Below are 13229 nucleotides of genomic sequence, written 5' to 3'. Positions count from 1 at the left end.
AGAAGGCCAACTCTGTGGGACCTAATTGGTCGCTGGGATTCGTGCGGCAGAAAACAGTCCCAGAGATATTCTGGCCCGATGCCATGAAGGGCTTTATAGGTCATAACCAACACTTTGAATTGTGACCAGAAACTGATCGGCAACCAATGCAGACTGCGGAGTGTTGGTGTAACATGGGCATACCTAGGGAAGCCCATGATTGCTCTCGCAGCTGCATTCTGCATGATCTGAAGTTTCCGAACACTTTTCAAAGGTAGCCCCATGTAGAGAGCATTACAGATAGCCTAAGGTTAAAGGTTTTGGGATTTTTCAAGCTTAATGATCCACCACACTTTGCTATTATTATATTTCCAATAAATAGTCTGCTTTTTTAATTGATCCAAGTTTCTTTGATTATTTCTAACACAATGCAAAGTGCTGCACTCATGGCAAGAAATATAATGTTAGAATTAAATTAAATTGAAATCAAATTTAAATTAAATTGAAATCAAATTTAAATTAAATTGAAATCAAATTTAAATTAAATTGAAATCAAATTTAAATTAAATTGAAATCAAATTTAAATTAAATTGAAATCAAATTTAAATTAAATTGAAATCAAATTTAAATTAAATTGAAATCAAATTTAAATTAAATTGAAATCAAATTTAAATTAAATTGAAATCAAATTTAAATTAAATTGAAATTAAATTTAAATTAAATTGAAATTCAGGGAAGTCCTTTTTTTTTTTTTTTGCACAGTCTGGGCTTGTAACATCCTATTATATCAAATTTTCCAACCCAAGGATGATTCCCATGAAATATACTTCCGTTTCATTCTGAGAATGCAACAAAAGTCCCCCAGCCAGAGGTTGTATCCTAGGCAGGGATACAATCTTTTGAGAAATAATCCCAGCATATTTGCTTACCTTACATTACAACGTCCAGCAGTCAGAACCCAAGTTTTCTCGATCAAAATTCCTATACAAAAGTGCTTGTTTTCAAACTGTAGGCTCACAAGCCATGGCCAAGATACTGGAGAAGTTAGATTGCCACTAAACAGTTCCAATTTGCTCTGTCCTTCCAATGAGGTGTTTGTGGGCATTGCCTCCATGGAAAATAGATCTTCCACTGGAATTCCACATTTCCCTAGTGACAGAAGGAAGATCCACTATTTAATTGTGAACTATACATTCTAGCACCCGAATGATAATTCCATAAACTTGTGCGAAACTTGCAACATCTTTACTATGTCTTTTTTGAGCCCCTTTCCAATTACCATCTCTTTTTTCACGTAAAGCATTAATGTTAACACATTCATTCCCAACATATCACCTCTACATTGATTAATAAAGTATATGCCTGACCAGATTTGGGTGACTAAACTTTCCCTGTCCAACTCCCAAGCTTACAATAATATGCATTTACAGAATATTTATTTACTTTCTTCAGTAGCAAGTTGTTTATCAGACGAATCTGCAAGAAGAACAACAGGTATCAGCTAAAAGTTCACATTATTATTGTAATACAATATACTATTAGTATTATTGGTCACACCTATTTTAACAAAATATTTCATTTACAATAATTAGCTCCAACACCTACCAGTGAAATTAAAATTAAATTTTTAAACATATCCTCAAAGCCACAGTTTATATTCTCATATGAAAAATATGGAAATGTTAAGTGCTCAACATACCAAGAGTGTTTGCAGGAGAAATCCAAAAATCCAAGATTGCAGCCATACAAGCAGTGGGGGTAGTAGGTTTATGCACTATTTATTGAATACTTAATAGTTTTTTATTGTCCTTCCTTCTCTAGTACCTTAGTATGATCCTCAATTACTTTTAAAATAGAAAATAATTAAATAGTATGATTTTACCCATAAATGCTTTAATCATTTTAATCATTATCTAGAACTGAACTTTTATAACAATAAAAGAAATTTGAGCTACTTGCCTAATCTGTTCTCATACTGAACCTTAAAACATTACTGGGCTCTTCAACAAATCATGCTGTCTATCATTTGTCCTTTTTGTGGCTCTTCAAATAATGTGACTTAATCAACTGAAAAAGAGTCCAAGCACTTCTTTGAAAACTTATCTTGGTCAGTAAGCCACTCCCACTCAGTCACATGACCTTTAAGCCACTCCCCAGTCACATGATTGTCAAGCCACTCCTGCCTGGTCACATGACCATCAAGCCACACCCACAAAACAAGGCACGCCCACAGTGTGACAGTAAAAAGTTTGGCAGCCTGCATGTAAGCAAATGAAGGCCCAAAGCCCTGCAATTCTATTGTGTCTAACCAAGCAGCCAATCTCAGGGACTTTACCAAAATAAAGTCTGTTTATGCAACAAATCAAAGAGGGGCAGTTTGAGGTAGCGGTTAAGGCACCAGGCTACTATAAAAAACAGGTGATTGTAAGTTCTAGTCCCACTTTAGACATGAAGCTATCTGGGTGACCTTGGGCTGAGCTGGGTTCCTCCCGTTCCTCCCGGTTCGCCTGTACAGGTAATGATGGGTTGGTGATGTCATGATGACATAACTCACCTGGTTTGGTCACTGCCGTTCCGTGGGCGCCATCTTTTCTTTTTGAATTTTTTTAAACTTTTTTTTTCTTCTGAGCATGTGCAGAAGCCAAATTTCTGGCACCGCACATTTATTTGTTTGTTTGTTTGTTTATTGGATTTTTATGCCGCCCCTCTCCGCTGACTCGGGGCGGCTAACAACAGTGACAAAAACAGAATGTAAAAATCCAATACTAAAAACAGCTAAAAACCCTTGTTATAAAACCAATCATACATACAAACATACCATGCATAAATTGTAGAAGCCTAGGGGGAAAGATTATCTTAGTTCCCCCATACCTGACGGCAGAGGTGGGTTTTGAGAAGCTTACGAAAGGCAAGGAGGGTGGGGGCTATCCTAATCTCTGGGGGGAGTTGGTTCCAAAGGGCCGGGGCCGCCACAGAGAAGGCTTTTCCCATCTTGGCAGTTTGCCATCTTGTTTTTACCTTTTTAAAAAAATCTTATTTTAAATTTTTGGGGCGCTGTGCATGAGCATGCGTGCGAAGCCATGAGGGAGGAAGCGAACCAGCACCAAGGTAAGTTAGGACCCACCCCTGCCTTGGGCCAGTCCCTGTCCTTCAGCCCTAGGAAGAAGGCAATGGCAAACCACATCTAGCAACATTGCCAAAAAATACCTGCACAGATTAGTCCAAGGAGCTGCCAGGAGTCACGACTGACTCAAAGATATCAAAACAACAAAAAGGAAGAAAACAAAGCAAACAAAACCCTGCACACAGAACATCAAAACAAGCATACAGTAATTTATGCCTCAATTTTTCCTAAGGCGCCTCTTTATAGAAGGCCACTTGGCCAGAAATCTATAGAAATATGCACACCGGATGTTGTGATTCCGTCTGAGGCCCCTCAGGGAACGGCTGATCCTCTGCCGGCTTCCTGCTCAGAGGGGGAGGATGAGGAACAGGAGGTTCAGGCAGACGGGGAGGAGGAATCTCAGGCTGAGGGAGAGGGAGGACAGCCAGAGTCCCCCGAGGGGGAGCTCTCCCCAGCAAGCAGCCTGGATTCCTTAGATGAAAATGCACAAGCAATCATCGATCTCCGGCAGAGAAGAGCAACACAACGAAGGGGACAATTAGCCAGGTACTTTCAGCACTAAAGAGGCAACAGCTGGGTTTGGGTGTGGTGCTCTCCGGAAAGGCTGAAAAGGCAGACCCACCCTTCCTGGCTTGTGGAGTAGTATCTCTGGGAGTCCTGGGACCTGGCTGTGATCTTTGGCGTCTTGGAATTCTGGTTTGTGACTTTGAATACTGAAACCTTGGGGGGAAAAGGTGTGGGTCTTATTCTCTACAGTGGTGGGTGTGCCAGCAAGAAGTCTGCTGTATTGTCTGGCCGTCAGGACTCTGCTGTGAAGTCTCATAGCCTGCCTGTTGGGAAGAACAGGTTTTTCTCTGTGTTTATTTTTCAAACTATAAAGTGCCTTTGTTTGTACCAGCGTGTCTGGCTGTTTTTTCCAGTTGGTGTTGAAGTCTGGGGGCACCCAGACAGAACACCGGAGAGTCTTCTAAATGCGCTTTCAAAATACGTCCCCTCTAGTTTGCTTGTTCCAAAAATGCTGGATTTTTGTTTTTATTTGCAAAACAGATTGAATTTTCTGATGTGTCATAAAAGGACCGTGAGGTCTTTTTTCTGCCATCAATCTTCTATGTTTCTATGTTTGTTTATTTATTTATTTTATTTATTTGTTTGTTTGTTTGTTTGTTTGTTTATTCATTTGTCCAATACACAAATACATAGGAAGAAAAAGAGACATGTGGTAATATATATAAGGGTAAAAGTGAACTTAGAGAACAGGATTTATGAAAGGAAGAGAATATATATGATAGATGAAAGAAAGGAAAGACAATTGGACAGGGGACAAAAGGCACGCCGGTGCACTTATGTACGCCCCTTACTGGCCTCTTAGGAACCTGGAGAGGTTCCTAATCGTGGAGAGTCTAAGGGAGAAGTGTTGGGGGTTAGGGGTTGACACAATTGAGTCCGGTAATGAGTTCCACGCTTCGATAACTCGATTGTTGAAATCATATTTTTTACAGTCACGTTTGGAGCGGTTCGTATTAAGTTTGAATCTGTTGCGTGCTCTTGTGTTGTTGCGGTTGAAGCTGAAGTAGTCATTGACCAGTAGGATGTTGCAGCATATGATCTTGTGGGCAATACTCAAATCGTGTTTTAGGCGCCGTAGTTCTAGGCTTTCTAGGCCCAGGATTGTTAGTCTATTTTCATAGGATATTCTGTTTCGAGTGGAGGAGTGAAGGGCTCTTCTGGTGAAATATCTTTGGACATTTTCAAGGGTGTTGATGTCTGAGATTTCTAAAAACTCTCTCTCTCTCTCTTTCTCTCTCTCTCACACACACACACATACATCCCTTCCTCCAGCTTAAAATTATTACATGGGCTGTTGAGTTCTATCCCATTCTTGCTTCTCTGAACCGATTCTCGATTCATCTCTCCAAAGCTGATCTTGAAGCCCTTGGCCCCAACCGAGCCATCTGTTCTGAAATGCACTGTCAAGAAGCTGCTGCTCGAAAACAGTTGAAGGTTCCTTTTGTGACCACACCATGTTCCTGAAAACCATAAGACAAAGAAGAGGCTAGGCCAGAAGGTTTCAATTTACCATATGGTTGGGGAAGAGCCAGAGGGCGAATTGTTGCTGCCTACATGAGCCGTGTATCTGGTCTCCCCTCTATGATTTATCCAACTATTTATTTCCGAGATTTATTTTCTGCCTTTTCTGCTGGCACTCCAGATGGCATAGATAATGCTTGCCTTCTAAGTACTTAAGCACTGAGAGGCAACCCTGTGAGATGGAGTGGGCTAAGACAGTGTTTCCCAACCTTGGCAACTCGAAGATATCTGGACTTCAACTCCCAGAATTCCCCAGCCAGCATTCGCTGGCTGGGGAATTCTGGGAGTTGAAGTCCAGATATCTTCGAGTTGCCAAGGTTGGGAAACACTGGACTAAGAGACTGCAATTGCTCAAATATCCCACAATAAGCGGCCAGGATAGAGGGAAGATTTCAACTCTGGATTGGACATTTCATAAATCATCCTCCTAGTTGTTGTTGTTGTTGTTGTTGTTGTTATTATTATTATTATTATTATTATTATTATTATTATTTTTTAGATTTGTATGGCGCCCCTCTCCGAGGACTCGGAGCGGCTCACAACAAGAAAAAACAGTACAAATCCAATATTTTAAAAACAGTTTAAAACCCCTAACATAAAAACAATCATACATCTCAGACCATACATAAAGTGGAAACGGCCCAGGGAAATCAATTTCCCCATGCCTGATGGCAGAGGTGGGTTTTGAGGAGTTTGGGAAAGGCAAGGAGGGTGGGGGCAATCCTAATCTCTGGGGGGAGTTGATTCCAGAGGGCCGGGGCCACCACAGAGAAGGCTCTTCCCCTGGGTCCTGCCAGATGACATTGTTTCGTCGATGGGACCCAGAGAAGGCCAACTCTGTGGGACCTAACTGGTCGCTGGGATTCGTGCGGCAGAAGTTGCTGCACCAGACCGAAGGCACTTCCACACGGTCAGTGTTACTGCCTCCAAAATGCTCATCGGAGCAACTCCTACTCTTTCTATGATTGTCCTGATCACACAATTATAACCTGCGCTTTCTCTGGGGGCATCACAATAAGCCTTTGGTCAGCTCCACTAGTGGGTTACTACCGGTCAGCCTCTTAGCTGCTGCACCAGACTGAAGGCACTTCCACATGGTCAGTGTTACTGTCCCCAAAATGCTCATCGGAGCAACTCCTACTCTTGTGACGATTGTCCTGGTCACACAATTGAGCTTTCTCTGGGGGCATCACAATAAGCCTTTGCTCAGCTCCAGTAGCGGGTTGCTACCAGTATGGGCCACACCATAGCTACGGTAACAAAAATGGAGCCGCGCATGCAGTTCTGAGTGACCGGCGGGTGGACGGGTGCATCCAAGTGAGAATTTGCTTCTGCACATACACAAAAAGCAAAATCTTGTGAAGGAACATGAGTGTGAGAGATTTTGGTGATTTTTTGCTTCTGTGCATGCGCAGAAGCAAAAAAAAATCACCATTATCTCACACACATGTGCGTCCCCTTGCGAGATTTTCCCCTCCTATTTTCCTTCCCCAAAACTAAGGTGCATCTTATACTCTGAAAAATGCAGTAGTCTGGACGAGGCTTGATCCCGTAGTGTGGACAAAGGATTTCACAATACAATCCTATAATCCTTAGGATTTCTCAGTCCTAAACTGCATCAACAGGGGAATACACTCCAAGACCAGGGAAGTCTTAATACCACTCTACTACGCCCTGGTCCGACCACACCTGGAGTACTGTATTCAGTTCTGGTCACCACACTTCGAAAGAGACATTGAAACTCTGGAGAAGGTGCAAAAAAGAGCAACCAAAATGATTAAGGGATTGGAAACCAAGACTTACGAAGAGAGACTGAGGGAACTGGGCATGGATAGCCTAGAGAAAAGGAGGGCCAGAGCGGACATGATAGCAGTCTACAAGTATATGAGGGGATGTCACAGAGAGGAGGGGATCACTTTATTCTTCAGGGCACCAGAGGGCCGGACGAGGAACAACGGCTGGAAGCTGACCAAGGAGAGATTCAACATGGAGGTAAGGAGGAACTTCCTGACGGTCAGAGCGATCAACCAATGGAACAACCTACCAGCGGACGTTGTGAACTCCAACACTCTGGACATTTTTAAGAGAAGATTGAACTGCCACTTGACTGGTGTGCTATAGGGTTCCTGCTTGGGCAGGGGGTTGAACTCGATGGCCTTCATGGTCCCTTTCAACTCTAACAATAAATAAATAAATAAACAATGGGACTTTCTGGCCAAGGGAAGATCTGCAACTTCGAGAAATGCTGGAAGTCTTTAAAAAGAGACAAGCAACCTTAACTCACAAAGCAGATATTCTGCAATTACAACTTTTGAGTAGCTGAGCTGGATGAAAATTGCTCGAGCTGCCCATCAAAGGCCTTAGGATGGAGACTCAGAGGCACAATGCCAGCATCCTGTATGCTGTCTCTCTCTGAGACCACCATCGTCTACACTAAATGATCCGACTTCCAACGAGAATTGACTAAAATGTATAAATATTCATAGAGGCAAAGGCAGCAGTTAACAGTCTACAGCTCCATTCGGAAAATCTCTGATGCGTTTCTAAGCCTAATCAAACAAAAAATACCATTTCTTCGCTATTTGTAGACTTGCCAACCATCTGGGCTTAATCATCAGTTTGGTAATTCCGGTCCATAGTCAGGAAAGGCAACAATATTTTAGGGCTATGAACTAAAAGGCAGAAGACAGCACACCAAGCAATTGTGGATGTTGATCTGGTCCATCATAAAAGCTCAGAGAGTCCCAAAGGCAGTCTTTAGCCTCCTCGATAACAACATCTCGTATCACGGTTTTTAGCCTGCTTCCTGAAGCAGAATAGATTGTCCAAGTGCAGTTTAGTAAATTAGGATAGACGTCTGGATAATTTGGAGAAACTATTTCTGCGATCCCCCCCCCACTGGGATCAAATCCAAGACTGGGCAGCCTTCAAGAAAGGAGAAACAAGACTTGTTTTATTTCTGTAATTTTTATTTTGCCCATTATAAAATATAAAACAAACAAACCAAGCCGGCCCCTCTGCTATCCAGACCAGCCTTCATTAACTTTACATCTGGCAGATGAGTTTATACTGCTATTCACAAACTTTCCACCCAACAGATTGAAGCTTCTAGAATGCTGAGAACTGTTGTTTCAATAGATGTTAGAAATAGTATTTAAAAGTATATTTTTTTAAAAAACCAATACGTTTATTTATTTATTTATTTATTTATTTATTTATTTATTTATTTATTTATTTATTTATTTATTTATTTTGTCCAATACACAATGAGGGTTTTAGTGGGTATATATCTATATACACCTAGTAAAATACATGATGAAGGTTATAGAGGAGATACTCATAGTAAAATATATCTAAGAAATAATAGAAAAGAAGGTATAGTAATATCAATGAAAGAATAGAAGAAGAGATATAAGAATAGAAGAAAGGTATAGAAGATATAGGAGAGCAATAGGACAGGGGACGGAAGGCACTCTAGTGCACTTGTACTCGCCCCTTACTGGCCTCTTAGGAATCTGGATAGGTCAACCGTAGATAATCTAAGGGTAAAGTGTTGGGGGTTTGGGGATGGGCATACAAATCCAATAAATAATAATAATAATAATAATAATAATAATAACGACACTATGGAGTCCGGTAATGAGTTCCACGCTTCGACAACTCGGTTACTGAAGTCATATTTTTTACAGTCAAGTTTGGAGCGGTTAATATTAAGTTTAAATCTGTTGTGTGCTCTTGTGTTGTTGTGGTTGAAGCTGAAGTAGTCGCCGACAGGCAGGACGTTGCAGCATATGATCTTGTGGGCAATACTTAGATCTTGTTTAAGGCGTCTTAGTTCTAAACTTTCTAGGCCCAGGATTGAAAGTCTAGTCTCGTAGGATATTCTATTTCGAGTGGAGGAGTGAAGGGCTCTTCTGGTGAAGTATCTTTGGACATTTTCAAGGGTGTTAATGTCTGAGATGCGATATGGGTTCCAAACAGATGAGCTGTATTCGAGGATGGGTCTGGCAAAAGTTTTGTAAGCTCTGGTAAGTAGTGTGAGATTGCCAGAGCAGAAGCTACGTAGGATTAGGTTTACAACTCTTGAAGCCTTCTTGGCTATATTGTTGCAGTGGGCTTTGGCACTTAAATCTTTTGTTATTAGTATATCTAGGTCTTTAACCGAGTGGGGATTATCTGTGATAATTTGATTATTCAGTTCGTATTTGGAGTTCAGATTCTTGGGACCGGGCCTTCAACACAGCACAAGACTGTGCTAGCATTAAATATTGATATTTCCATTTTTGTCTTCCAACCCCAAACCAGGGGCCTTCACGGGCAGTGGCTTTATTTCTCCCTTTATTTCTTTGTCGATAAAACATAAAGTTAACATGTTTGGTTCAGGGTACCTAGAAAATCATCAACATGGATGGTTTGATTCCCTGCCTACTCCTTCCTAGTTTAGTAAATTCTTCATACAAAAACACAGCTGCCATACCTTTTTGAATATTTCTATCTTGTAGAGCAGTGGTCCCCAACGTTTTTTCCACCAGGGACCAGTTTCAGCAAGACAATTTTTCTATGGCCCAGTGGGGGCGGAAAGGGGCGTGGTTGGGGGCGGGATTAAGCATGGGGGTGCTGGTCCTCCCCGCCCCTCTTTCCCGCCATTGTCCTGTGGCCGGCAGAACCTGCCTCCCAAGCCCTCTTGCCCAGCGGGAGCTAAGCGCTGGAGAGAGGGGGTCAGGCTGGCCCTCCTGCCTCCCCCCCAGCCAAAAACGCAAAAGCGCCCCGCGGCAGAAGCCAAAAGAGGCTTGAGCCTCTTGGTCCTTCCCGCCCCTCTGTCCCATCCATCGTCCTGTGGCCGGCAGAACCTGCCTCCCGAGGCCTCTTGCCCGGCGGGAGGCGAAGCGCTGGAGGGAGGGGGGTGGCAGCATGAGGGCCGGCAGCTGCTGACTCCACGGACCGGTGCAACATGCCCCGCGGCCCGGTACTGGTCCGCGGCCCGGTGGTTGGGGACCCCTGTTGTAGAGGACCTCAATGGGGGAAAAAAGAATAGCATGATACATCTTTATGTTTCTGAGCTAACACAAAAATAATTGATGCTTGGGCAAGTAGAAATAGAGTATACATATAACTATGAAAATGTATTTCTGTTTTATTATTTATTTATACTTATTCATAATCTCCATACAATAAAAGACAAATCAAAAGAAAACTAAGATTAGAAAAAGAAAAAAAAGAAAACTAGGACTAAGTTAAGATCAATAATTTCTGACCTTGTCTACAGATAATTATGATCTTATTGTCCCTTCTCCCTCTTAAATATTTTGCAAATTTGCTCTCTCTCACACACACACACTCCATTCATTTCTCTCAATCTTCAGTTCCATTAATCATCTATTTTTCCGTCTTTCAGCAAAAAACTCACATAAATCTTTCCAAAAGAAAATTCTTGTCGCTCTCTGACCAGAGAACTGTCTCATTCCTCTACTCTACGGACACACAACTCATATACACACACATATACAGGCAGTCCTCGAGTTACAACCGTAACTGATCTTGGCATTCAATGAATATAAGTTATGATGGTTACAAAGCAAGTCACCACATAACCAGACCCAATTTTGTGACATTTTTCACAGCAATTGTTAAGCGAATGCTGTGGCCATTAAGCAAAAACGTTGTTTGCTATAGGCCAGTTTTATTCACAGTGATGGGTTTCAACTTTTTTACTACCGGTTCTGTGGGTGTGGCTTGGTGGTCATGTGACAAATTCAATGGTGGGATTCAGAATTTTTTACTACCAATTCTGTGGGTGTGACTTGGTGGTCATGTGACAAATTCAATGGGATTCAGAATTTTTTACTACCTGTTCTGTGGATGTCGCTTGGCGGGTGTGACTTGGCTTGGTGGGCGTTGCATTGCTTGGTGGGCGTGGCATTGCTTGGTGGGCATGGCATTGCTTGGTGGGCGTGGCATTGCTTGGTGGGCGTGGCTTGGTGCGCAGGGCAGAGGAAGGATACTGCAAAATCTCCATCTCCACCCCACTCCAGGGGAAGGATAACTGTAAAATTCCCATTTCCTCCCAATCAGCTGGGACTCAGGAGGCAGAGAATAGATGGAGGCAGAGCCAATTAGAGGTGGTATTTACCAGTTCTCCGAACTACTCAAAAATTCTGCTACTGGTTCTCCAGAACTGGTCAAAACCTGCTGGAACCCACCTCTGCTTCCATGGCTTCTCTAGATCGGGGTCTCCAACCTTGGCAACTTTAAGACTTGTGGACTTCAACTCCCAGGATTACTCAGCCACCAAAGCTGAGTAATCCACAAGTCACCAAGGTTGGAGACCCCTAATCTAAATGACATTGCCAGGGCAAAAGAATGGAGTCTAATCTACCAGATCTTATCAGGTAGAGAGGCATTGTTGCAACAAGGTAACCTGCAGATACCAAGTCCTGAGCCACGAAGGAATTTAACGGTGACAAAAATCATTCTGAATCTCACCCAGAAAACAACTGTCTGTCAAAGCAGCTCTCCAAGTAGTGATGTTATATGTGGCAATCAGGAAACATCCACAGCTACTTAGCCTTTGCCTATGTGACTCTTTCAAAATACATTAATATGGTAATTAACAGAACATTGAGCGCAGCTTTCTAGGAATTAGAATAGCAACACAATTAAAATGTACTACAGTAAGGCAAAGGATGATATCAGGCTGGTTGATGTTGTGTACCTTGTCCATCAACAGCTTGCAGAAGGTTCATAGGTGACTCCAATGACCGTACTGAGGTTTCAAGACCAATATTAGTGAATGACATCTCTGCTGGTCCCTTCTCTATTGTAAGGAGGGAGGGAGGGAAGGAGGGAGGAGCGGAGAGAGAGAATGAGAGAGAGAGAGAAATAAGAATGATTGAAAAAATTAAAATAATAGAATCATAAAGCTGGAATGGACCTTAGAGGTCTTTTAGTCCAACCTCCAACCCAAGGAAGGAGTCTATTGCATCCTGTGCAAATGGCTATACAAACTTTTCTTGAAATCCTACAGCAAAGGATGACCCACAATGTCTACAAAATAAAATTAGCCATGCCATCCCCAATGAGGTGTAAACGTACTGCACAAAATTAAACAATGTTTAAAATGAGGGATCTGACTTGGTTTATTTTCCTGTTTATCTCATCTTTCTTCCTTTGATTACATATCTTTTATAATAACAAATCTCTTAGGACTGCTTGTATTGATTACTGATCAATATCAATTGTTCTACTAGGCCTTTTAGTTGAAAGGAGTGAAAATATACTAAAATACGGAAATAAAATGATTGAAGCTACTTTCCTCAGATTATATTGAAACATTTAAATATGTCAAAGGGTTAAATAAGGTTCAGGAGGGAAGTGTTTTTAATAGGAAGAACAAGGGGACACAATCTGAAGTTAGTTGGGGGAAAGATCAAAAGCAACATGAGAAAATATTATTTTACTGAAAGAGTAGTAGATCCTTGGAACAAACTTCCAGCAGACGTGATAGATAAATCCACAGTAACTGAATTTAAACATGCCTGGGATAAACATATATCCATCCTAAGATAAAATACAGAAAATAGTATAAGGGCAGACTAGATGGATCATGAGGTCTTTTTCTGCTGTCAGTCTTCTATGTTTCTATGTTTCTAAGCCTACATCTTTCACGCGTTTGTGCTAATCTTACAACTACTGTGCCAGTAAACTTGTGCTAACTTGAATTCTAGCAAAAAAAAAATCTGACATTCTAAGGAATTGGAAAATACATTCAAATGTTGCTAGCTTTGCTCAAATCTAACTTTTGGCCATCCGATCTTCCTTTAGCTTAATCTTTATGTGCCCACCTCCGGTAATAATCCAAAGCCCAAAACGAAGATAAACGAACAATGAAAACAATACAATAAAACTTTATTTTTAATAAAGACATAAAAATTAAAAACCTTCAAATCTCTTCTGGCTCACATAGAAAGAACCACTGCATCCAATTACAATAGAAACATAGACGATTGATGGCAGGAAAAAACTCATGGCCCATCTAGTC

At 41.6% G+C, this 13229-nt stretch overlaps 1 protein-coding gene across 2 annotated transcripts in view; it reads right to left on the bottom strand.

Annotated features, from left to right (window-relative positions):
* Positions 1-13229, bottom strand: part of OVCH1 (ovochymase 1) — a 77325-nt gene that overhangs the window by 12559 nt on the left and 51537 nt on the right. For both annotated transcript variants that reach the window (XM_070756422.1, XM_070756421.1), the window contains exons 21-23: positions 11904-12005; positions 1423-1455; positions 909-1128 (exon numbers count right to left, since the gene is read on the bottom strand). In XM_070756422.1, the coding sequence (XP_070612523.1) occupies positions 909-1128; positions 1423-1455; positions 11904-12005 (355 nt within the window). The remainder of the gene's footprint in view (positions 1-908; positions 1129-1422; positions 1456-11903; positions 12006-13229) is intronic.

Source organism: Erythrolamprus reginae, chromosome 6 (assembly GCF_031021105.1).
Source record: "Erythrolamprus reginae isolate rEryReg1 chromosome 6, rEryReg1.hap1, whole genome shotgun sequence".
NCBI lineage: Eukaryota > Metazoa > Chordata > Lepidosauria > Squamata > Dipsadidae > Erythrolamprus > Erythrolamprus reginae.
Note: the sequence above shows the minus strand (reverse complement) of the source record. Positions and strands in the feature narration are given on the sequence as shown.